Here is a 27,072-nt window from a genome sequence, read left to right as displayed (position 1 = left end):
TTAGTTGTTCCAGTACTTGTCAGCAACTGCACCAGCCCAGTCTTTCTTTTCCCAGTGTTTGTGTTGGAACCAGTTCTTGTGCTGTATTTAAATATTCAGTCCTGCAGTAGATAGCCAGGTTACATCAGTCCTCTGTAACTGGTACTACACTAAATGTACAATCTGTGACCAGGAAAATGTAGCACTGTGATAACCATTTAACTTGAAAAAAAAAACACAAAAAAGCCATGGTGGATCTTTTCATCCTGGAATCTGGCACATCCTGCATGGCCTCTTCTCACTGTTTCATATTCTTAAATCACAATAAAGCAATACAAAAATTAAAACAGAAAGATACTGAGAGCTGAATTTTGAATAGAAAAAAAAATTATTCTATTTTCTTGTTCTCTAGATACGTCAATTCAAAGGACAATTGACCTAAATGTATAAAAATAGAGAATCTAGCTTCCTAGCTGGCATCTGTTTTTCACTGGTACACAATGGAACAAAACCAATGCCTGCTACCAGAGAACAATCTTTTCCAGAATAATGAGGATTACAATTTAGCTAGTTACAGGAGCAGGACTAGTGTAGTTAAATGGTGCAGCCTCTGGCCAGCATTGCCTTCAGCTTTAGCACTTCATAATTTGCAAGAGTCATGATCCGCCTGCATTAATCTGGGGCCGTGGGGGTCATTGTGTGCAAGGGTATCATAGTAACTGCTGGTTGCCTTATGAGCCATGCTGAAGATAAGGGAGGAAGTGTTATAAAAGCCTGCCTGGCATGCTTTATGCTGTACAGCCACCTCCCTATCGTGTTGGCAGCAACCTGACTTTATTCCTATTGGCGAGGAAAAGAACCTGGCTTTGCTTCCAGCTCAGCACCAGTGATCCCAAAAGAGGATGAAGAGAAGTAGCAGCATGATAAACAGCTCAATTTCAGCTGCTGGACAGATTTCCTAGATTAAAACCTTTCTTCTGGTCTCTTAGCTTTAAAGAAAATATTTTCTTGCCTACAGAAGCATTGCAAATATAAGGATCAATTGTAATGCTGACTACCGAGTATGCAAACAGTATCATGTAAGAGTTGATGTCATTGCCTGTGCTCAAGCAAAGCATGCATCCCATATTCCCTTGAAAGTCCTTACTCCTGTGCTAAAGAGAAAGCAGAACTCACATTTGGGTTTAGGCAGAATCAAAATAACCGTAATTTATCATGCTAATAGTATCAGAGAGTACCTCAGATGTGACACAGGAGGCTAGAGCTTCATGAGGGCTTTGAGATCCATTTCCTAACTGGTGATTATACCTGAGTCTGAAACTGCATTGCCTTCTCTCAGAGCAAAGCTCACTTGGATAGTGAAGTATGCAGCTTGCTGTTATTTTACTTTGCTGCTGGAAGTGAGGTTTGTAATTGAAACTCCAGGGTCATGTGGTTTCTGAACACTGACGGCTTTATGCTTCATGGTGGAGCTACATTCTCACAGTTGAAGATACCAAGACTGGCTTGGGCCCTCTCTCAAAGTACCCGAAGGGGTATCTTTTTCTGTTCACGTCTGGCACTGCCAGACACTGCTGCCTGGGGACTGAGGGATCTCCTTGGCTTTATATTGAGTAATGAATGCCTGACATAGCTTTTGTATTGCAGCTTAAAATGCAAGTGACACGAAAAAACAAACTTGGGCCATCTCTTCAGCCCTCAGCATCCTTGGCTCTGGCACAACAAGTTATTTTCTTCTCTCTGTTTTGCCTTTTTTCTTTTGGTTTTTTTTTTCCCCTATTAGTGCCAATTTTAAAAATACCCCCTAGTATTGACATCCATTGAGTCAGCTCTGCAGATTTCCTTGGATGCTTGTCAGAGATTTAAAGCAATCCCTTTTTCAGTCTAATCTGCCTGGGCATCCACACTGGTGGATCCTATGGCCATTGACAAGCAAAGACCTTTTAATCAATATGGAGTATTGAAATTGGAGTATAGGAAGTACTATTTCAGTTCTGTACTAAAACCTGCCAAATCCAGCAGATTGCTGGATTTGGACTATCGATACTGGACTCTGTCCTTGCACCTTCCTCTCAGGATGATGCAGCTGACCTTTACAGTTCCAGGACTCATCACTTTGCAAGCTGAACATGCTTTACTACAAGAAGGTACTCACTGGATAAACTTGTCTCTGAATCATAATCCTTCCTGCTGCTTGGAAGAGTGGTGGCAATACTGGAGGGACAGGAATCATGGACATAGATACCTCTTCCTTAGTGTTTTAGTAATTATTTTGGAACAGAATTTATGCCAATTCCAATGAAAGCCCAATTTAATAGTAAGTTGGCAACAGATGCCAACTCCTTGTTGTGGTGGTGGGTCTTTTTCTTGTCATGTTCTAATACTAAGTTGTCCTGAGTATCCTTTTTTTGAGGTGCACACACACACAGGGGTCACAGAGTGATTTCACATGCTCTTTGTCATTGTGGCCATATCACAGTAATCTTATTCTAACCTACTCCAAGGAACACGTAAAACTTAAATCCAGATCTTAACCAGAGGATTTATTCACCCTTAGGTTTCTTTTTCTCTGAATATTTCTTTGATTACAAAGAAGTCAGAGGGGATAGGTGTCTTTCTAAGGACTGTAAGGACAGAGGACATACTGCTCTGTCACTCTGCAGTTCTATCTAGCTTTCTCCCACCTTCTTGCTAGCTATGGAAACAAAGCTTTGCCTTAACCTAATTTCCTTTCCTGTATTCCAAAGAGCTTTTTGCCATCTTCAAAGAAAGTTTGACCTTCCATTAACCTCCTTTAGGGTTAACCAGATGATGCTGATAGTACATCTAGGTTCACAGGATAATTCAAGTTGGAAGGAATATCAGGAGGTCTATAGACCCACGTCCTTCTGAAAGCAGTCAGCAATGAGGTCAGACTCATCTAGCTTTCTTCATGAAGGTCAGGTCTTTCAAGAACAGAGTCTTCTTCCCAAGGTGATAATCAAGATGTGTTTTAAACAGATGAGTGAGCATTATACCCCCAGCCTGTAGCGCCAGCGCTGTGTCTAATAGCGTCACTGGTGTGCATTCGTGACTATGGAGCTCACAAGAGGCCACACTGATGTTGGCATAATTTAGCCTGTTCGGTGTCTTTATGCTGATTTGTCAGCTGAAGTATCCAAAGAACTTTCCATCCCAAGATTTTCAGAATTAGAAATGGTGACTGTGAGAAATGGCCTGCTTCAAGAACACAAATGTAAAGGTCTTGTCTGTCTTAGGGATATGCCGCTGCGTATTAGGGACAAATTGCTGTGTATTAATGGGGACACTGGGAAGCTCTTCTATTTCTCACAGGTGACAGCTCACCATCTGCAGCTCTATCTGTTCTTCTCCAAAACCCATGCCATGGCAGCTGTAACAGAGGTGGTGCTGTGCTTGTTAGAGCAGTCTTTAATCGCTGAATGCATGAGGAGCACTCAGGCTGCCTCCAGGGAATCCAAGCTTATGTGAATGATGGTCCTTGGATGACTCCAGTCTGCAAAGATAAATATGGACTAGTGTAGTCAAAAGCTCAGAGGTAATATGCTGATTATAATATGCTTTTGAGACTTGCAGTCTGCAAAAATATGCACAAATGAACATTTGTTGGTTGACTTTACTTATGCCTGTGGCCTGGACTGCTGTAGGACTGGGATTTTGTGGGTGAGAAGGATCTGAAATGGTAGTACTCTGCTTTATGTATTTAACATAACAGCATATGAGGTGTGAGCACACCTTCTCTGGAAATTGAGAAGATGTAGAAGGTGTTCCGTGTTGAGTGAAAACCAGAATAAATACTGCATGAGGATATGCACCTTTGGCTCTGCATTCCCTGAGAGCTCCAGTTATTGGCAAGTAGCTTCTGTCCTGTTCTTGTGAATGCAGCCAAACAGCTGAGAGACACTAATGCTCCGGTGACTCACATCTCCAGTCAGAGTAGATGGCTCCAGCAGCAAAGGGCTGCCTTCTGCTTTAGGAACAGGTCAATGCTCTCTGGGAAAGCAGGTCTTTTACTCTCTAAGTTGTATCTTCACTTGCTCAGCTCACCTATGAAGTTTTGTCCGCAGATTCTTCCTACTGTAGACAAGTGTAAAGATATTTGTAATTTTAAATAGTTGTTTAAATGCTTTCCAACTGGAATGTGTCTCCACATTAATCTAGATGTGTTTCTCTATGGCATCTATGGAAAGAAATTAGATAATCCCCATTTAAAAGAAAGAAAGGAAAAAGCAAATCCATTACAAAGCCTCCTGGCTAATTAGCCATGGGAAACATGAGTAAATTTTGGTGAAGGAGGTGAGGTTTACTGTATTCCTAGAGTGTAAATGACACTTAAAGGTTGCTTTGACCTGTTTGCTATTAAATTTTACAAAAGCCTTCTTTTTACCTTGCATGGTGTAGGTATATCTGTGGATAAAATCTCTTTGAGAGTTATTGTACAAGGTAAAGCACAAATGAAATAAAACCAAAGAAAGACCATACAAATTATTATTTCAGTGCCTACAAAAATACAAAGAGCACAAGTGTATTTTGACTCTTCACCTCATTTCAGATCTTGCCCTTCTTTCAGTTTCTGTACTCTGACCTGTGTAGGGTGTTAACTTCAGAGATTGGATTTGACTGTTTCTTACCTTCGTATTTTTAAGTTAAAAAATGATTCCTAACACTACAATAGATTTTTATTGTGTGAATAGTACTTTCATATTTGTAAGAAGTAGGATTTTTTTTTTCCATTACTACTTTTCTGGGTTTACTAGTAATGGAAACTAAATTAAGTTTGCCTTGACCTGGTGCAATGCAGAGGGAGTGGCTGTGAACCAAAGTTTGGGAGACCTCATGCTCCATTGCACCTATCCCCATCAATGACTGCTAAATCGTGGTAGAACATGTTTAAACAAAACAAGAAGTATTAAATGAGAAAAATGTAGTAAGACCAATAGTCTATGTAGGAACTCAAAACTCAAAGAAAGCAGAGGTGTTATCTTTTGTGTGATGGGAGTTTTAGTACAGTGTAGCTGTTGCACTTTAAATTCACACTGGCTTATTGCACACAAGCCCTGGGTCTCAGCTGCAGATATTGCAGAGATTAATCTTATTAATGGAACTGCTAATTGGTGTTTGACTTCTAATTATAGTAACAATAGGCCATAACAATCAATCCTCACCTTTACTGGGGCACATTAGGACTCTTTATCATGAAAATGATTTCCTTTGGGACTTACTGTTCTTATTTCTATCTTCTGGAAGGCTGGCTTTCAGCAAAGGTACAGTATCCCAACTAGCAAGTACTTTGGAAGCTTAGCTAATTAACTGGTAGAGAAAATGCATGGTCCTAAAATATTCAATATCTAAGTACATTAAGAAGTACAATGCTCTTGACAAAATTGTTTGAAAGATAATGGGAAAAGTATGTCAAAATATGAGCAGTGATGTCCTTTATGATCTTAAAGAAATATGTAATTTTGTCTCCCAGTCCTCAGTAGCTTTCCCATAGCTTTTAGGGAGAGGAAAACCAAGCAGTTATTCTAAATTATTCTATTTAGTTTTTTTCTCTCCAGGATAAATCCTGTGAGATTCATCATCTCATTTACAAGATGAGTCTCAGGAGATGAAAAGCACATACAACTTGATTACATATTCCTATTGATCATCTTCCATCCACAACAATAAAATCAACTCCAAATACAAATCTAACAATATTACTAATTCATTACAACCAGTACTTTTCTTCATTAACTTTTATTGTTTTCAGCATACTTAGCATGTGCAAATACAGCAATTATATGTTGAACAAGAAAAGATCTTCTCCTTACATTGTAGGATAAATAAAAGGCTCTGCATTAGAGCTGATCAAAGCCTGCTCGGAGATATAGCTCAAATCTTGTTCAAAATAAGTCTTTATAGCACTAGAGAGCTGAGCGAGGTAAACTCAGCATGTACATCACTAAGTGCGTTTGGTTTCCATTTTAAAAATGAAGTAATTTTCACTATCAGAGAAAGCATGGTAGGGATGGCTTACCTTGGAAAAATTGTAATGGTGCCCCTGTCTGTCTGTCCAGCCCTCCCTTTTCTTGGAGCATCTTCTCCCACTGCTTGTGAAGTGAAAACTGGACTGCCACGATGTGCAGCATTGCATACAAAACCAGAGCATCACTGGTGGAATTCTGCAGTGAGTCAGGAGCAGCTGTGGGAGCAACAAAGCCCTGCTTTCACCCCAGTAGGAGCTTTTCAAAGAAAGGCCAGGTGACCTGTGGGTAGCAAGGCCTGGCACAGCCTTCCTGGGACATGGCATGGCCACACACTAGAACATTTCACCAGAACTGTGTTTGCTGTAAAACCTTTCCCTTGAAACAATTTTCTACTTGAGAACTTTCACATTTCCTTTACAAAAAATATAATAGTATTTGTGAAGAGAAATTTCCAGCCATAACCTAAGTACAATCCAGTGCTGTGATGGAAGCACACAACAACTTTGAGGACTTCTTATCCATCAGAACTATGACATCAATGTGACCAATTGCTTCACTCCAAATTTTAAAAGAACTCTATCTGTATCATTTATTTGTCCTACAGTCCCAAAATATTTCCCTTGCTTTTCTATCTGCTGAAGTACCACCAATCATTTTTCTGTCCTATTAACACATCCCTTGACAAATTTTACAATGTAGTTATCCAGTTTCAATACAAATCTCTGCAGTTCTTGGAAAATTGTAGCAATATGAAGTTAAGTATTACAAGGCATACTGCACAATTAATTTATTTTCTTAGTATGATTTGGTCAGTACTCTGATGTAAGGTAACTGAAGATATTACAACATCTGCTGAGGTGGAGTTGAGAACTCCATAAAGATATGAAAATATGAGACTGTATAAAGATTATGCAATGTTCTTTCTCTTCCACTTGAAATAATGGCATATTCTGGACCCTAATCACATCAAGTGAATTAATATTTCTTGTGGCTTCATTGGTATCTGGCCTTTAACCTTTAGTAGATTTTCATGTGCAATTTGACCGCTCTGAGATGCTTCTAGAGCAAACAATAATAAAAAAGAAAGGCAGCAAAGGTATGCTGGTGGTGTAGACAGAGTACTGTGTACCTGGACAGCAAAACCTGGTTGTTTTTAATATATTCCAGTATAAAGGTGGGTGTATGAGTACATAGATAAGAGTGATTGATGATTTGAGAAAAGGAATAAGGAGCTGGAGAACTAGGGATAAAGATTTCAAGAATATAAATGCAATGTGGTATTCTCACTGTGTTGCATTTGAGAAGGTGCTTATGCAGTCAAAAGAGAAATCAGAAAGACGATGGTTTTTTATAGGGCTTGTAGCAATTCAAAACTTATGCTCAGCCGTGCCAGCATGATTATGGAGCATGTTTGGTACATATGAGATTCCGTGAGCTTGATTGCCCGGTTCCTGGAGTCCATTTAAGTATTTGGAGTTGCAGGGTTTTTTTAATTTTTCCAAAGACTTGGCCAAATTTATGTACATTTTTGTGGAAAGAGAAGATGCAGCCAAATAAATTATCCATCTATTATTGTCAGAAAGGGAAGAAACATAAACAAATTCTATTTTATACTATATAGTATTTCTGATTCCTTTCTTGTAATTGCTGTGTTTCACCTAGACGCTGCTGCATGGAAAGCTTGCTTCAGTCTCTTATAGCTGAAATTTCATTCTGGCTTTTGATATCCTTGCAACAAAACCAGTAACAAAAGTCCAGCTACATTCATAGCTGTTCCAGTAGGCAAATTAAATTCTAGCAAAGCTCCAGTATTAGCTGCAGTCGAGAAAGGATCCTATTTTGTGCACTCTAGTAGGAATTCTGCAGAAATAAAGTTTGTTCTTGAAGATGGCTTGTTAGCATATAGCTGTCTCTCCATCATCACTTGCTTGGGGTTAATGGTGCTTGAATTGGTTGATATCATTTTATCCCTTCTTAAAGTATGTAGATTGAATCATTCTGGGATGAAAAAAACAAAAAATGAAAGCATGAAATTTTCATATACCTTGTATTTTAATAAGGTAAAAATAGATGGAAGATGTGCAAATGGTATAATAGTAAGTAATTTTTTTAATCAAAGGACACATTTTTCCCAATATCACACCGTATGCCATTTGCATAAAGTATATACGAATAATAATGACAAAACTTTGCAGACCTCAACAACACCAAATGCTTGTTTCTATGCTGATATGGTCCCAGAAGCAGCAGTCGTTGCCTTGCTCCAAAAGGTTTATTATCCTTTCCCTGCTGGCAATTCTGTCAACACACCTGGTGTAAGGAGCAAGGTCTCTGAGAAGTCTGCTGTCTCCCTTTAGCTATTAGTCTCTTTCCTTGTACATGGCAGGCAATACCCATCTGCTGCATACTTCTGCTTTGTGAAAAGCAAAAATATTCCCATAAAAAAAAATTAATGTATGGTATTAATGTCCCTATCCAATTCTGAACATTGAAGGTTCAGGAGGGGAGAGGAGAGCACCTGTGATAACCATACTTTTAATTGCTGATTAACAGAAATATAGGTACAGCTGTTCAGAATACAACAGGTTTACTTCATAGTAGGAGTTATCTGTGATTGTGCAACCAGTATGTTTGGATTTTTTTTATCCCCTCTGTATCTTGGATATTTATGGGTATTTCAGAATTCACAGTAATTGTTATATAAGCATGATAAAAAATATATATATAGTTATAAAATAAACCCCATCTCTATCTGGTACACTGTATTCTAGTGATTCACATTTTATTTTTAATGCCTTTTTCTTGTGCAGTTAGACATATGAACAATCTATTCTCTTAACAGGAGTGCTCATTTATCAAGTGTTCATTCTTCATGGCATAAAAAAGGTTACCTTCTTTTTGCTCTCACATAAAAAGGTTCCACGTATTTCAGGTGTCATTAGTACTAGAGATTTAATGTCAAGGTTAGTGCACCTTATCTTTCAGCTACATTGAATACGATTACAGACAAACTCTTCAGAGAGATTTCAGAGAAAAACTGGAAGTAATAAGTCAAGCTGGCAGTCTCAGAATAGCTGACAGTGCACAGGAATGGGAGTTTCTCTTAACAATGGTTCCAACTGTCTCACATAGTCATTGCAAATAAAATTAGAGACATGCCTCAGTCTTGCAGGGCTGAGAAACAACTAATAAAATGTAGGAAAAATTATGTTCATGAAATTAATTGTGAGTTGCCTATTTCTTGCACTTACCTGTGAGACCTTTTCTTTCCCTTCATATCTTTTTAGCTGGTTTTAGTTCAGGTATTTAAATATTTTGACTAAATAAACCACAGAGTAGTCAAAACTATTCTTAAACCATGATGTGAAATTTCTTATGGAATAGATGCATGAGCTATAGTTGGAGGATACATGTTATTGAGAGGCTATAGAAGAATTATGGGTAATGGATGGGCACTCTGGGTGTTGCTCACAAGCATTCTGGCTGACACATGCTGCCATCATATGGGAGGCAATGTTGGTCATTTCCATAACAAAATATGTGATTTTCTCCATCATCATGTTCCTTTTGATTTCTGCTGTGGTTGTAGCAAGGTCATCCAGTCTACAAAGGAATCCTTTGGTTCATACCTCATCTTTTGAGGGTTTTGGTCAACAGATGTTATTTAGTTCTGAGTCTTACTGGCTATCTTTGCATCGTGTATCCTACCATCACATTTTCCTAAAGCCATGCTACAGCAGCTGTTGCCAAAGCTTTTGTCACCTCCTGTTTTGCCATTTTTTGACTCTTGTTTCCAATACCTAAAACTTGCTCGCTTCAGGAAGCCAAAAGGAAGGCCTTCATGCTAACTCCATTGTAAACTCTTCTCTTGGCTTGCTCTTCTTTCACCCTGTCAGTTTTAAATGTCTTATTTTTATCCTTGACTATTTGAAATATAATATGTTTAAGTAAACAGCAGTTGTTTTGTTGCTTCTAAACCAGTTGCAGTTGTGCAGGTGGGCTTTATTGTGAGCATTGTTTTTTGGAATGGGCTGCTGGTGTTAATTTTTGAATTAACATTGCAGAATTTAAACACTCTGAATTGTCTAGAAACTTAGCATGGAGATAACTCTATAAAACTTATGTATGATGTTTTCTATGTTCTGTTCAGACCTTTAAATTAGCCTGATGCCCTTCAGTTGTATAATGAATCAGGGCTTGAATTTGTTTCACATTGAACAGGTTTCATATTTGCTTGGTGTCTGCCTGCAGAAGTGCCACCTGGTTAGGATGAGTGGTTTTGTCAGTAATAAAATGAGTTGTACAAAGGGCAGGTAGTAGGATGACCTTTTTGCAAAATATTGTTGTTAACTAAATGCAGTAAACAGGGGTTTTTTTTACCAGAGTACACGTTCAGTTGTCACAAGATTGGCATGGCCTGGAATTCATGGAATTCTTTTTAATTTTCTAAACATTTTTTCTAAGACCCTATTAAATCAAATTTGCTTTTTGTCTTTCAAACAATTTCAAAGCACAGATTAAATTTGTTGGTCAGTTTAACCAGGAAATTTTGTAAGTGGATTGTCAGACCCGAGATGTGCTGTTAACATTGGTTTATGTTCTTTAGCCACTGGCTAAGCATTCAGTGAAGATGCAAGAAGTTCAGGTTTGGCTTTCTCGAGAATTTGAAAGGATGCAAAAGTACTCCTCTGTCTGAATTTATCAGAAAATTTCTCAAAACAGAGGATATAGGACATCTAGGTCAGGAATGCCTGAGTTTGGAATGTTTCCCTCCTGGTAACTTACTTAGTGGAGCGGGATCTAGTGCCCAGGTGTCCCACCTTTCTCTCCAATAATCTCCTGCATACTGACTTTTTTCACTTTTTTGCCATCTGGCTGAATGAATAATTCAAGGTTTTGTGTAACAGCAGAGTAACTCGGCAGGAGTGGCTGAGGAAGGAGGTGTGAGGCTGCCCTGGCCTTGAGAGCTGCCTGATGGGAGACCCAGATTTCTGAGTAATGCACCGCATGCTTCAAAAGAGGGGCTTGGACTGGAAAGACAATTCCCTGCAGTCGGGTTGTCAGGTGGCATGTCCAGTACTTAAGTTTTTCCTCTCTTTCACAGTTTTATGACTTCCAAATGCTGGCTGTCACTTGGAGTTTGGGGGACACTGGCATGTTTTTAAGCGATAAACATATCTTTGCTTGTGCTGACAAATTTTCACTTTTACCTCATTGCATCTTTTCACCCCCATACCATCTATAAACACAAAAAGGCAGGAAAATAATTGTCTCCAATAGTAATTTTCTAACTGGAAGTCAACATATGCAGCTGGCTAGAAAGGTACTTTAAATCATCTTATAGGTGTTTTCTCAGAGATGACACTCTAGTTATTTGAGACAACTGTTTTTTCCACCTGCTGTGAAGGATGAGTTGCCTTTTGGACACTTAAATATTTCTGTGCTGTTAAAGCAGCAGATTGAAAAGCAGATGAGAAAGTTCAAAGCCAAGGCTGAAAGTTCAGTTTCAACTTTTAGTTTTCTGACTTTTGTCACTTCGTGTCACAACCTAACTGTTGTTTTCCCTTAGACTTATTAATTAAGAATACCAAGTTTACCCATTTAAAATCGGTTATCTTTTTTCACAGCAAATGAAAGTGGATTTCATTCCTTTTAATATCCTGTGTTAGATAATAATTGAGAGAATAATAGATTCCAGGGACCTTTGATCTACCATTACTGTAAAATAAAAATAAAACTTAATTTTTTTCTCCCACTGACCGTAATGATTTTAACCTTGTGTACTAATTTGAATGGGCTTGTGGGGGCAGAGTCTTAAATGAGACAAAAATGAAGGAAAAATTGCTAATGCTGCCGCTGTATATCTAATGAGCACTGTGTAATAAACCATAACCTCTTCAACATTTCTGTGGAAAATGGTGTGATTATTTTGGATGGCTGGCCCTCTGTGTATGGCTCATTACCATCTGGCATAATGTGTATTGATATAGCCTCTAATTGTCAACTCTTATTTGACATGCTGCCTTTAATAAATGTGACTTGCATGGCTAGAACCTCCTAATGGTTATATGGAAAACTGTAATTAAATAAAATATGTATAGTTATGTAAAATACACACCCTTATATCCATAAAATAATTTTGCAGAAGGTCTCTGTTTTGCTTTATCTCCTGTTCTTAGTGGGAATATTTGTATGTATTCCCAGATTAGTACTGCGTTACCAGTGTGGATACCTAAATATGTGAGGACAGACATGAATCTTGAATGTAGGTTGTTTCCTCTTGCAGAACTTGCTTCAAATACATTTTGAAATATTTATATTCTGTGTACTGTAAGGCAGAATTAATATACCTGCTGAAATAGAACGTGTTCCCTGCCTGATGGTGGCTTTGTGTGCTCCTGCACTGGGAATGGGAGGTAACTCTAACGGGCCAAATGGCTCCAGTTTTGGTGTTTCTCCTGAAGAAGGTGGCTGAAATAAACACATTTGTAAATCTCAGTGCTGAAAGTATTTATACCTCCTTAAAGGAAAATGGGCTTCTGGCCAATGGTAAGTTTTCAGATGGAGGGACCAACATATGCTGCTAATCTAGTCATATTCTGTTTATTATCTGAAAAGTTTCCTTTCCTTGCCTTCACTGTTCATTCATATATGAATAACTGAGAGATATCGTTCTGGTAGTCATTGGCTGCTTTACAAAACATAGGATTTCCCCAACTTAAATAAATTTTAATATTTGTGAAATGGGTGTTCATCTGGTGTTACCTTCAATGGCACTGTTGATGGAGAATCCATTGTTGCTCTTTGTAAGAGATTTTGGAAAGTGCCTTCCCTTTATTATTTTTGGATTTCCTTAGGTTCAGGCTATTGGATCTTATTTTATGTTTGCTTGATAATCAGCATATTCTGTTCACTTTGTTTTCTGTAGTATAAATGCTTCAACTTTCTTTAAATATTTGTGACCAAGTCTACTGATTTAATATCAGCCTTCTCCATGCATAAAATAGCTTTTGTTCCTCACTTCATCTGTTTTTTTTTTTTTTTTGCTTTGATTGTTAGGACAGAAACGTTGGGAAGTCATACTTTCTCAAATTCTTCTTGACTGAAGTTTTCAAGTGATGATTTTTACTGGTATCAGAAGCTCAGGGTTAACAGAGACACTACTTTTGCTAATGTTCTTCCCTTAAATCATCTGTGGATCCTACTGGTCTATTTGACCACAGCCACATTCTGTATTTTAGCTGATTACCTTGAGTGACCTGTTCCTTTAACCTCCTTCCACCCTTTTCCAGACTTTGGGTGCTTTCTTCTTGAAAGAGTCTCTGGTCCTGGATGTCGGTGGTCTGCATTGAGGTCTTTTGATTGATTTTTTTTTTTTTTGCACTGCATATTTTAACTTGAGTAAATCATATTAAACCAGCTCAGTTGAATCCGTATTGAGGACTATTCACTCTCTTTGCTGTTTATTAGCTGTATTATTCCCTTTCTGTTGTCTTGTCTCCTGAGTGTAAGTTCTCTGGACCTGCTAACTGAAAGATCTTACCCACTGCTGCTGTTCATGACCAATATTCACTTCTGGGCTAAGAGATATAAACACGTGCTTGCGTAAATATGTTGCTTAAAATGTAACAGGCTTTCTATAGTGCCTTGCCTTTATGCAGTTTTGTTTCTGCCTAACCTTACATAATGGACCAATGCAGTTCTTAAAGTTGTTCTTGGTTTTGAAGCTTTTTTAGTATATCTGTTTTTAAATTGCCATTGCTCAGCTCCCTCTCCATCTCTGCATTTTCTCATCCAGTCCTTTATCAGTTTTCTTCCTTGCCTAGCTTGTCTGGTTTGTGTTTGTTCCTATCAGTTTTTCAGTTGGTCTAAGCTAGATAGGGAAGGAATTATAGCTGATTCAACTTTGTGTAAACCACAGTTTTTTTGCTTTTTGTTTTAGCTTTTAATCAGCTTAGTCTTTTTAATTGGGGGTTTGTGGCTCTTTGGTCATATAGCGAAATATTCATAAGGAGTTTCCAAAAAGTATTCACCTTTTTCTTTATCAAACTGATTCACCCAGTTTTTATCATTGAAAATATTGCTCATGTATAAAATATGTCTGTGAATATTATCTGTCATATTTATAAAGAATGTTTGTATACTGGTTTAGATGATGTTGTTTTCATATAACACATGTATTGAACTCAGGTTCACTTGTACCTAAATTTTTCTGATATGAGGTCTTTGTAGCAAGTTGAATCTTTACTATAGAGAATTCAGGTTAAATGCAACATTTCTTGAGCTAGCAACATTCCTTTTAAAAATTCAACCTAGTGTCAGTACATTGTCAATATACCTACATATTGCCAATATGCATTATTGCATGAACATACTGAACACTGAATATCTGCATCAATTTTTACAAAATGAGAGAAGTAGGTCTTTGAAGAAGTAAACATCTTAGCTCGGGCTATTACTTGATGAAGTACTTAATATAGTCTGCATAGCTGTTAATATAGTCTATAGCAGATACCAACTGGAATTTCAACCTGCCTTTTATTAGAAGTTTAAATCTTGATAATTGCTTTATAAAAACACAATATTGCATTTGACAGCTTTACTTCATTTTGGAAATGTGAATCTTCCCATAGGGATAATCACTGATTTTAAAATGTGATTATGATATGTGATTTTATAAGTTTGACAATATACTTGTAAATTAGTAGCTCTAAATTTTATTATTGATTTTTGGCATCAATGTTCAAGTAATCCAAGAAGTCTTTTTCCAGATAACTTACTAATTTTTTCTTTCTATCTTTAGATGAACATTCATGACTTTTCCTTTGGTTTGATCAGTTAGGTTAAGCTAGCCATCCTTCCTTTAAAAAATAAAAAATACCCATAAAACCTAAGCTGTAAAGCTATTTTTTTAACAATACTTACGTAAGTACTGGCTCATGTCGCAAGTCTGTTTCTTCTCTAGCAGTGTAGGAAGGATCTCTGAGAATAGGAAAAGTAATTGATATGTCCCTTTTTAACAGTTTCTAGTGCTTATGAAATCTGTAATAACTGAACTAAGATCCAAAGCTATTTAAGTTTCACATGTCCTGGTTTGTGAGGATTTAAAAACATACCTAGGCCTGCCACCACATCTCAGTGCTGTTTTAATACTTGCCCTCTGCAGAATGTTCTTTGTATCTTTCTTGCTTATAAAGGCCCAACATGACAAAATTTGTCTGTACAGCAAGTGCATCTGGATTCTTAACCATGTCAGCCCAGCCTGCCTGCCTCTCATTGTTCACACAGCTGCATTGTCACTGGTTTCTGGATCTTACAGTAGCTGGGTACTTCTTACTGAGCAAGTTTCCTCTTGATATTCCCTTTTTTCTTGATCCCAGCCTGTGTGCCTGCCTCTGGGAATTGGAAAACATCCATTTGACTTAGTGATTCTGGTGGCATTTTCCTTCTGGCTTTTCAGTTTAACCTTTTTCATTTTAAACTGAGCTTGAGGTAGTGATCTTTACCAGGTCTTTGTCTAGATTCTCTCACCTCTTCTCCATAATTGATGCTTTTGTTTCCAGGCTGGGATTATTTTTCTTTTAGGCTGTGTGACTTGAAAGGGGAGTTGCTGTGATGAGGCCACCCAACCCAAGGACAGTGTGCTAGAGGTTGTGATCCCTGTTCTTTGGCCACTGATGCTGATTACAGGAGTAAGCCAGATACAAGTTCAGCAGTTATGGCTTCATTTTGCTGGGGATGATGGTGCGAGTTTGGATTCTTGCAGTCTGATACGGGTAGCTGGCTCCCAGGCTGGAGGGCTCCTGGCTATGCTGTGGTGACACAGTGGTGGCCATGTTGGCACATCAGTGGCACTAGTCAGAAGCTGATACAAGTTGGTTCACTTGAGTGTTGCTGTCTGGAGTACAGTGGGAATTGGTTGTTCTGTGGTACCCCTAACAATGGATCCAAGACCTGTGAAAACCATTCTTCAAAATTCCTGCACTAAGGAGAGGAACAGGACCCTGACTTCCAGTCAGGCTTTTCACTCTCCGCTGCCAACCACCTACAATGCTTAGGGAAGTCAAGTTCAAGTGAATGTCTGCCCACTAAAAATCAGAAAACATTTTCAAACCCTATAATGGGCTGAGGGAAGATCTTACTAAGACAAGTTATGGAAAAGAACCTAAGCAGTTATCAGTGGTGGGGGTGACAGAGAATGATAATGTAAATTCTTTTCAAAAATAAAGAAAGAAAACTACATGAAGGAGCATTGGTAGAAATTTTACTTCAAAATCTTTGTGATACTAGGAAGGGAAGGAAATGAAAGAGGTAGAATATGTAGCTAGTTTAAAAATAAAGTGATTATCAGGAATGCAATTAAACAGCATACTCAACAAACTTCATAGATCTGATGTCTTTCAATTTGATTTATCCCTCAGGTGGTAGACACTCCTACATCTTAAGACCAAGACAGAAGGAACCGTAGCAGTCGTGGTCTCTAACCTTGTTAAAGGATAGGAGTTGGTAGATGTTTTCTGCTGGTTAACAGATACATCAGTCATTGTAATGCAGTGACTGTTTGGTGTTCTCCTCAAATCTGCTGCTTTACCCTGAAAATTTTCCCTGTTAGTGAAATCACAGCATCTTGTTGACTGGCCTAAACACCTGCCCCCCTGCCATTTAATTTCTTTAAAAGACACCATTCACAGAAGATAAGAATGAGACTTTCCATCGCTATGATCCTATTTGTAACTCACTATGCATTGTTCTTCTAATCATGGTTTATTAACCATGGCATTGACTTTGACAGGTGAATGGGAAAAAAAGAACTGTAAAAATCACTGCCCCTTCTCACTGTGTAACTAAGTGAACTATCTTGGTGCAGCACCAGCTATTACCCAGAGTATACAGGATCAACGTGAGTGTAGTTTAAGCACCTTCTTGTCTTCATAGAACTTTTCTTTCTGTTCACGGTTCACAAAAAATGTAAAATCAGATACTAAGTGCTACCCAAATATATAGTCAGTACCTGAAATAATTACTTTAATTCTTTAGTTAATGCTTTTTCATACGTAATTTTCCATTAAAGACACTATTTCTTTTTATTTCAATTTCATAGGTGTGTGTTTATAAAGATTATTATGGTTGTCACGGAAATGGAATGGATGCTGATACTTTTAAATTTTTTTTTAAGGCCTGAATGTAAGGCTTTTCATCCAAATCAATTCTTTTGGTATTGAAGGGAAACTATTGAATTGACAATCACAAAGAAAATGTTCAAATCTTGGGTGTGTACTGTTAGTCACTTTAATTCAAAGCTTCAATGATAAGAGTTTTTAAAGAATTTTTGATCTATCAGTTTCATTATCGTTGTTCATTGTAGTTGCCTCAAAAAATTTTCAAATATGGTTTTTAGTGGCTAATTTAAGTCTTTGGCCCATTTCTGTGAAATATTGTGCCTAAAAATGACATTTTAAATTATTAAATATTTTTTTACATAGCCTGTCATTCCTTGAGAAGCCTGGTGTAGTTCTGATGGTTAGCTGAGAATGAAAGGTGTACTAACTCAAGTTCAATTCAACTGTACTATTTAATGTGTCTCTTTTATCATATGTTTTACAGAATCCTATTATTTCTTTTTAGAGTAGGACTTGAAATTAGGAACTTTGGTGGTGATTTGCAGGGAATTCTTGCTTCACAGGTGAAAGGCTGGAAGTGTGTTAGCATTTGGTGATAAAGCTTTCCTGATTCTTAGCACGCTTCCATTCAGGAACTTGGTATGTTTAGAAATGTTGACTGTTTTCTCAGTACTACCTTGTACCAAGGTAAGTGCAGGTAATTCTTGTGGCAGCCACTTCTCTTTTTGTGACTGTGGGCTCTGGAGTGAAAACAGGATGGAGGCAATCAGAGTTTGTCATCCCATTGCTTGCTTTCTAAGTCTAGTATTGCTAAAACTTTTTTTTTTTAATACATTGGGATTGGTTGCTTTCAAATACAAAAGTATTTAATCACTGAATTGTATTCAGATGGAGAAAGCTGTGTATAGTATTTCTTCAGCTGTTTAGCAGCAACTTCATAACAGCAATGTTTATTTGTTGGGTACTGGTCTTTACAAAGTCAAGTCAAGGATCCTCCTGTATCTGCGGCATTGTGCACTTGTTATTGTGCCTGGGTATTCTAGGGATTATCACAGAAAGCATTAAAAAATGCATTGCCTGGGATTCCTGCAATAGCATTGATTCTTGTATTTTTAGTCCGCTAGGGAGAGAGTGGAAAAGCAGTATGTAAGATAAGAATTAGACATAGATTATCTGCCTAATATGATTCTTGTTAGCACAAATAATATGAATGCTATTTGAAGAACAAATGGATTATAGAAAGAGAAATGAAAACATCCAGATCCTGAGCATGTGGAAAGCATGACACTAATGTATTTGTGTAACCTTTTCATGAAGAGCGATGCTGAAGTCAAAGAGGGGATTTTGATTTCCTTCATTAAGAGCTTATTAAATGAAGAAATAGGACAGTCGTTGTTTTGCTTCAATAGTTGGGGGTCACAGAGGCGGGCCTGGTCTCCTCAGGATATTAATGCCTGCTTTCAGCTGGGGGAAATGAGCCGTCGCCTGAGTTAGCTGCAGCTTTATGGGCTCGTCACTAGGGATCCCCATATGTCCTGGGATCTGCGGCAGGCGGAAATGGCAGAGCGCGGCAGCGGGGAGCAGAGGGCTCTCATTGCTATTCATAACAGGTAGCTCGGCTCAATCTGCCCAGAGCAAGTCTGTTTAATGTTGATCAGCTGTCCATCTGATAAACCGAATTGATACGGACATTTCCTCCAAGGGCTGCCCTGACAATGACAGCAGGAGCATCGGGATGTCTTGTTAGTCTTTTTCTCCGAGCCTGAAAATTTATTAACCCTTTGTTAGAGCCGAGCCAAGCGTGATTACAATACTGCGACTGGGTTGTGTGAGTTTCCTCCTCACGTCTTTGAAAAGCAGCCTCAACCTTCCGATTTATTGTCTACATGGAGAATGACTGTTTGGTTTTTGAATTGTTTTTGTCTTCATGGAGCCAACAATTTGTGAATTATAAAGGCAGCTTTTAAAACAGCTTAGGTTTTTTGTGCGTGGCAAAATACATTGGGAATCTCCTATGTATCCTCTCCCTCCAGTTCCTCTGCCTTTTGTGTGCTGCCCGGGCCAAGTGACTGTCCCATCTCTTCTCTCTTGCTAATTGGCACCGACCACTGCCCTGAAACAGTTGCTGCTGGGACTGTTCACATATATTTGGGGCAGAAGATTACTTTAGATTAACATGGTTTGGGGCAGTTGGAGCACATGTGCACTGTCCAAAGGAAACAGAATTAATTTGCTCAGCACTGTGCTAGTACTGAGGCAGAATCTAACCTGAGTGTGTACCAGCTGGTATCTTTGTGTGTGAAGGTATGGATCAGTTTGGTTACTCAATGAATCAGTGCTTGGCCACTTGTGAATAAGCACAGAGAGCATAACACGCCTTTGTACTATGTTGTAATTAATTAGAACTTTAGGGCCTTTAGTCATCTGTTTAATTGAGGGCATGGATTGCATTTTGCTCATATATGAAATCTCCATGGCAGAAAGGGAACTGCTTGAGTCAGAGAAAATGTGAATGTGCTGAAGATTTTGTAAGAATGAGTCCTGTGTGTATCTAGCATTAAAAGGATGCTCCAGTGCATTTCTCTGTTTCCCCCTCCCCTTTCCCCTGCTCAGTTATTTTGTCTGTTCGACACCTCACCGGCGTTCTGAGCTAAGGTGACATCTCTGGACTTCTTAGAGTGACAGTCACTGTTGAGGGCTCCAGGTTTGTATTGTGGGAGGACGGGGTGGGGGGGAGGAGAGGGCTGTGCTAATGACTCTTTTCTTGCCTTTTCCAAAAAATTAAAATAGAGAGCAAGCCTCTATGGAATAACCTCTGTGGTAAGCCTCTCGCAGGGATTTGAAACCCCTAAACCCAAAATGTGTCATGCTGTGTGTTGGAGTAAGAAGTGATTTGTAAACCTATCCAATGAAATTGGCCCCTTTGCTAGACAGTCACCTTTGCTTCTGACTAAAACCACCAGTGAAATACCATTAGTACACAGTTCTAAAACATTCAACTGTTTTTCCTCTCCTGCCTGAACCCGTCCCCTTTGGTAGTATTGAACTGCAAGGTATTCTGTTATTAATTTAACTCTAATTTGAGCGGTCTTTGACTGCAGCATTCTTACATTGTTTGGATTGGCTTGCTCAGGACTCCCCTGCTGATATGTCCTTTGTTTCTTTCCATCATTACTTTCTGCTTGGCATTTTCTTCATGTCAGTGTCCTTCAAGCTTCTGGTAGACAAAACAGAAAAAAGAAAGCACCGGTGAGGACTATATTGATTATTTTGCTTTATTTTGTGAACAAATTCAAACAAAGGGCAGCATTCTCCCAAGTGGAGCCTGTGGTACCTGTGGTTTGCCTGGAAATACTTAGTGACAGTTCTCTGTGTTTAACACCTCCTGGTTGTGGCTTCTAGAAGTACATAGAAGAGCTACATGATAATTAATAAAATACCTGTTTAGCACATATGGTTGTTTGTTTATTTTCACTAAGAATCTCTGTTCTATTCATAGCATCAAACATAATTGTACCTTTTCTTTCTTTCTTTCAGTCAAAGAAGTCTGGCTGAGATTACAGAGCTGATCCATACTGCCTTTCTGGTGCATCGTGGCATAGTAAACATTGGTGAGCTCAAGTCCTGTGATGGCCCACTGAAGGATATGCAGTTTGGGAATAAAATGGCTGTTTTGAGTGGAGATTTTCTCCTAGCAAATGCTTGCACAAGCCTTGCACAGTTGCAGAATACCAAGGTAAAAGAGAAAAATTCCTCTACTGACAAAGCAAGTAAATATTAGCAAGTATTTTGAAAGAGAGACTCCCTAAAATATCAGCAGTATGTACATGTGAAGCATAATTTAAAAATCAGCCAGCTTACCATTATAGCTGTAAATTTGGCAGTCTCTTGCTGCTGTGAACATGTTTAACAGTCTCCTATGGAATTACTGTGATGATATCTTTAGTATACGTTCTGAAGCACTGAAGTAATGGATGGGTGGTCAATTTGGTGAATTTAAGGCATATGCAGTGGCACCTTCGTGACATGTCAGGCTACAACACCTCTGGTAAACTCCCAGCTGAAGACATGTTTGGTCTGTAATAGTGTTAGGGATTTGGATGCGCCTGAATATTGGATTGCCCTACTAATGTGGATGTACTGGCTTCTAAAGGACAACTGCGATCCAACTGCTTAGCCAAACTGTTTGAAACTTTACAGGGGAATGTTTTTGATGAGAAACAAGTTGTGTATATGTATTATCTTAGAAAATGAGGCTGATGGAGACATTGAGATCTTCTCTCTAGTCAGTTCTTTTTGCCAGATAGGATCAGCTACACAAAATCATTCTTGACCCATATTTGTCTAGCTTATTCTTAAAACCTCCAGCGGTGGAGAGGGACTCCTGGGCTTCCCTGTGCCAGCCTAGTGTAACACCTAACTGCATGTATGGCTGAAGAGCTAAGTGTGCCATTGCAATGGAAACAGGAAACAGTATGTTTTGCAGAGGTGCTCTTCATACATTTGAAGATTGCTGCCATGTTGTAATGTAAAATAAATGTTTGTCATGTGCAATTGTCAATAATCAGCATAGTTGTAATTGTCAGCCTAAGTAGTCTGTTTTTTTAGATTCTCATGCTAAATCTCCTTGTGGTAGTAGAGTATTTCTGTGCTCCTTTGATCATGAGTATGACAGTTTATCTCGGAAGTGGTGTCATTTTCTAACACAGAGCTGAGATTCAAGAGAAGAGACAGAAAATTAGATGCCAATCTACTGGAATAGTGGGTTAAGCCATTATGGTGCTAACATGTAGTAAGTATTAGGAAAAGAAGTTTAAATAGTGCATACCATAACCAAAATGGGGTGTAATTGATTTTAGTAATTATTATTAATTTGTATCAGTTCATTTTTTTTAGTACCCTGTAAGTTTCTCAAGACAGACCAAAGGATTTAAACCTACATCGATTTTCTGTTTCAACATAAGAGGAAACTTTTAGAAAATGTAGCAACTATTACTTTGCATTTAGTACATCATTAAGTATTGCAGCAGGAATGTATAATCTCTGAAGACTTGCCAGGAAACAAGCCTACAGTGAAATGAAGCACAAGTGCAAAGAAATACTTTTTTTTTTTTTAAAGCAATCATTATACTGCATGTTGGAAAATTCTGCCAAAACATTTTAGCACTTTTTTTCATTTTTCTGACATCTAAATACTTTCATAGCTTCTACATACGATAAGTGGGATGCCATTATGGAAACTGATTGACTTAGTAAATTATTCTTTTTCATACGTCTAACCCTACTAGCAAAGTTAGAAAAATTGAAATACAAGCTATAGAAATCTCTTGACAGGTGCAATGATTTAAACATACTGTATTTATTCTTTTGTAAATGATGAATTTTCAAATCTGGCATCTGTTTTTTAGCAGTGTGAAATAACTGTGACTTTTTTCCTTCATAATGTTTTGTGTTCTTTGATGTAAAAAGTAAAAATCACAGTACTGCTTTTTTTGCCTGCATTTAGCAAATTGGCTAATGAAATGAGCAGCATTTTATCATGCATGGTACTGACCGTGGTAGCCATAACCTCCATAGACATGCATAGCTATTGTGTAGACCAGAATTTAAATTAAAGGGGGTTTTAACATAACTGAACTCATTGCTACCAGGATAATTTTATTGTCTGTTAAATTCATGTCTGAGGTTGTGTATGATGCATTTATCTCTCTGCTTCTCTCGGGGCTGACAATTAGACGTGAAATTCTGTAGTCGTAATGAAATGCAGAGCTATTTTATAATTGCCAAGGGTAAAATTAGCAAAGTCAATTATTTTCCCTTAGGCTTTTCCCTGTAGATATTAAAAGGCTGCAAGGTAATTGCCTTAGGTAACACTTTGATTTTTAAATAACATTAAATATAGGAATTGTTGTTGTTAATTCGTAGTAATTTTCCTCTTCTTGCTACTGTTATAGAATATTACTGTAATGATGTTAACAAGAATCAAGGCTCAGGGTTTGTGTTTTTGGGGTTTTCTTTTAAACTAATGCTCATATCTCTCGTTAGTTTGATGAAGTTGTGCCAAAAAACGTTTTGGGGTGGTGTTTTGGGTTTTAAGGTTTTTGATCTCTGAGGTACAAGGACTCTAGATTGCTTTAATTGTCAGTTAGAAAGCCTCCTGTAAGGTAAACTCTGCTGTTTTGCTACTACAAAATCATTGCAAATTTTGTTTTTTGAACATATAACAATTCATAAAAAAGCATTCTCATTTTCTGCTTTGCAAAATCATGGTACATTAATTATGAATAAGAAGTTGGTATCAACTGAGGCTAAAATATTGAAGGGCAGATGCATGTGAGTGCTACATTTTTGTAATCATGGCAAAGTTCTACATCTTTTAAGTTAATAAAAACTGTTGAAAATGAACACTAATTTCTTCAAAAGCCTTTACAGTACAAAGCATTAGATTGATCAGATGTGTTAACAATTCTTTTGTAGTTTTTGATCACCTTATATAAACTAACTTTTTGGATGGTGGCTCTTCTTGGCTGGCTGGTTGCAGTGATAAATGATGTTGTTGATTGAAAATTATAAGGATAAAACCTTACTTCAGAACTGCATCCTGTAGCAGATTGTTTATTGCTAATCCTTGGATTTTAGAACAGAATTGAGCCCAAAGATGAATTGGTTTGGGATCTTTTAGTAGGTGTTATATCAGCAGTGGAATGGTGAACCTTTGGCAAGGAAGGGCATGTTTGTGTTCTGCTACTTAACTGGCAATGCAGTCATGTGTGGTGATGTGCTGATTTATTGGATTGGGGTGTGTTTATATGGGATGACAGGGTTATTTTGATAGGTTTTCTCCTTTTGAGTGCTCCGATACTAGGATCATGATAAGATATATGTAATAAGTATGTGGAAGCCATTGTAAACATGTTGGTGTGGGAGTGATGAAAAAGTAAATTATGTTTGCCTAACAAAATAGGGTACCTCCCAGCTATCCTGTGGGATATGTGACCATGAGCAGTTTTACATAAATGTGCTAATAAATTATTAAGAAGTGTAAAACGATCTGTTTAATGGGTGGTTCTTCATTGCCATCTGAAGACAGTATGTCTTTAGCATTTTTTGTCTTGCTTTGTCTAGCCAAGGATGTGGGGATGAAACTGCTAAAAGAAATCTTTTGATTGAAGGTCTTCTTTGACTCTGGTATCAAAAAGTGTTAGTTTTGTCTTTGATTTCTGCTTAAGTAACCTCCACTTCCTATAATATTTTTAGGCTGGCATTCAGATGCAAACATAGCAAAAGTAACAAACATTAATTGGCATTTTTGTCATCTGTCCCATGGATGTGGGATATGGGCATTTTACCATATGATGTAATGAGTGATGTGTGGATACTGACCACAATATTATCAAATCATATGCTTGTTCAGTGTTTGTAACAGAGAAGTTGGAAGATGTCTGTCACAGCATTAAAGTTGGTGCTTCCTTGAGTGTCTGAATCATCAGTTGTCTTACGAAACTATAGAGGAGGTGCTTAAAAGACATAATTAAACCAATTTTGATGCTCTTACACTCTAAAGAGAGTAGTACTTAGAACTTTAGAAGGCTGAAATGGTGCATTTTAGTGCAAGGCCTAGAAAATGATAAAATAATCTGCAAATGCATTTCCTGCAACTTCATGAACTGATAAAAGTGCATCCCTTTGTATTTAAAGAAACTCACAAACCAGCCAAACAACCAAAACAAAACCACCAAAACCCGAAATATACGAAACAAAAAAATAAACCTCCCCAAAAGAAGAAAAAACCTATACCAAAAACCTGAAGTATGTGTTATGGTAGTGTTCACTGTACTGAAATCTTAAGAATTGACTCAATTTTTCCCACTATAATTTGTAAATTCTTGTTGAAATGATTGAACTCTTCACAGAAACACTTCAAAATCTACAGGCTGAAAGCTTGGAACTGGATTTAAGAATCTTGTCTGTCAATGCAGAGCTCTGCCAGAAGACCACATTGTAGAGCATTGTTTTATTAAGTATTATTTGTTCATAAATAAACAGCACAGATGTAGTACTTATGTAGTGGATCAATTTCCTTATGCTTACTTTATGTATTCCTAAAGGCATAAGTGTGCTGTTTATCAAATAAGCCTTGTGTTTACATAAACATCAATAAGTTACTAATTAAAGTCCTCCTATGTCTTCCTGTTGCAACCACCTGAAGGTGCCCTGCACTTCAGATAAGAACTGTTTATCATGAGCTATGATTTCTACTTTTGTAGCATCAATTGTGGTCCTATGGGGAAGGCTCAGTTTGGAACTTAAGCAACCTTGGTGTCCAGTGAAGGATATTGAGAATATCCTCTTTCTGAAATTGTGCCAGTTGCTTTTTTGATGTAAATTGACATTTTTGAGGATTGACAAACAAGCCAGGTTAGAATCTACAATTTCAATTTTTACATGTCATTTAACAAAATTGTTACTTGTATCAGACTTTTTCTTTCTCTGATTGATGTCAAGAGAAGAGCATAAACTTGTAAAAAAAAACCCATCACGAATCTGCCAAGACATACCCTTTTAAAATGGAAACTAAATGTTAATAGTTGCCAGCGTAAAGGCAGCCATTAGCAGCTACTGGCTTGTAATAGATTCAAATTACCATCCCTCAGAACAGTGCATTTTGTTTGAGGTAAGTAGAAGGTCCTCCTTCTTAAATGTAGTGGAGATGAGTTATTTTCAGAGCAATGAAAGATCTTTTGATAGAGAGATTCTTTTTTGTTATCTCTGATGGAAGATTTGAACCATAAATATCCGCTAAGTATATTTACAGCATATATTTTTATTATATTTTGCATAATGTAAGCAATGAACTTTATAACCTGAATTTTCCTACTGGGATTCAGTAGCTTGGTTGATCAAAGAAGGCAGGATGAAAGAATTGTGGAGAGACTTTGAGTACCAGAAGTAATGTGTTTGCTCCCAGTTACAGTGTTCATATAGAAAACTGAAGCTGATGATAAAACCATTTTCAAATCTGTTATATATATTTAATTGTTTTTAACTCTTTGTCTTTGCTCACATATTGACTTTCTTTTTCTTCCCTGGTACAAGCTGCTGTTTGAGATGAGCATCTTTGAAATGATCAGCTTATAGAGCAGCAGGGTGACAGGAATTTGGAGGGGAGCAGAGATCAGATTAGATCAAATTAGATTAGGAGACAGTTTATAAAGTTTGGTAATGATGTTGTCTTCTTGAGGGAAAAAAAAAAAGAAGAAAAAAAACCCTTCAGATTTTTATGTAGAGAGCTGAATAAAGAGCTTTTCTGAGGCACTTTATCATGTCTGTCTTGGTGTACCTTCCCCTGAGGCACTGTTTGATGATGATGTACTGGACAAGATAGGGAGTAGGATAGTATCTATATTGTTGAGTATTTTTATTTTAATTCAGTATTTTAGGGTGCCACAGTGGCGTGTCTCAAAACCAGACACTAGTGAAAAATACAGGTGAGTTTAAAGAGCTCTGAACTGATTAATGGAAAGGTACACTTAAGGAACACTGCTTTGTCTGGATACTGAGGGGAAGAAGAAAACCAAGAAAGAAGTCTAATGTTTTTGAATGCTTAAACTAATCGGAGAGGACACAGGGCAACATAGCTAACATGATTGAATTATTAGATAATAAAGTTCTTCCTTAGGCAACCCTAAATAAGCAGATCCGTATCTTAAAATATTGAGATACATATTGAATATTGTTCTAGAATTTAGCATTACTTTTATTGAAGAATGCAAAGACACTCTTAAGTACTGAGAAATACAGAATAATTGATAATTATGTGTGAATCATAATGAAGAAAACTGTTATTTGTTATAATTATTCTATTTAGATGGCACTAAAATGTTCTAATTTACATACCCTTTGAGAGGTAAAATTAGATTTCATTTACTGTAAAGTAAAACATAAGAGAGATGGTAATTGAAACAAACTTTATGTTCATTTAATGG

General features: G+C 37.6%; 1 protein-coding gene across 2 annotated transcripts in view; it reads left to right on the top strand.

The window, feature by feature from the left end:
- PDSS2 (decaprenyl diphosphate synthase subunit 2) overlaps window positions 1-27,072 on the top strand; it is a 110,281-nt gene that overhangs the window by 48,382 nt on the left and 34,827 nt on the right. For both annotated transcript variants that reach the window (XM_038131519.1, XM_038131518.1), the window contains exon 3: window positions 20,624-20,822. In XM_038131519.1, coding sequence (XP_037987447.1) covers window positions 20,624-20,822 — 199 coding nt within the window. The remainder of the gene's footprint in view (window positions 1-20,623; window positions 20,823-27,072) is intronic.

Source organism: Motacilla alba, chromosome 3, assembly GCF_015832195.1.
Source record: "Motacilla alba alba isolate MOTALB_02 chromosome 3, Motacilla_alba_V1.0_pri, whole genome shotgun sequence".
NCBI lineage: Eukaryota > Metazoa > Chordata > Aves > Passeriformes > Motacillidae > Motacilla > Motacilla alba.
The sequence above is the reverse complement of the archived record's forward strand: the minus strand, read 5'-3'. Positions and strand labels throughout refer to the sequence as shown.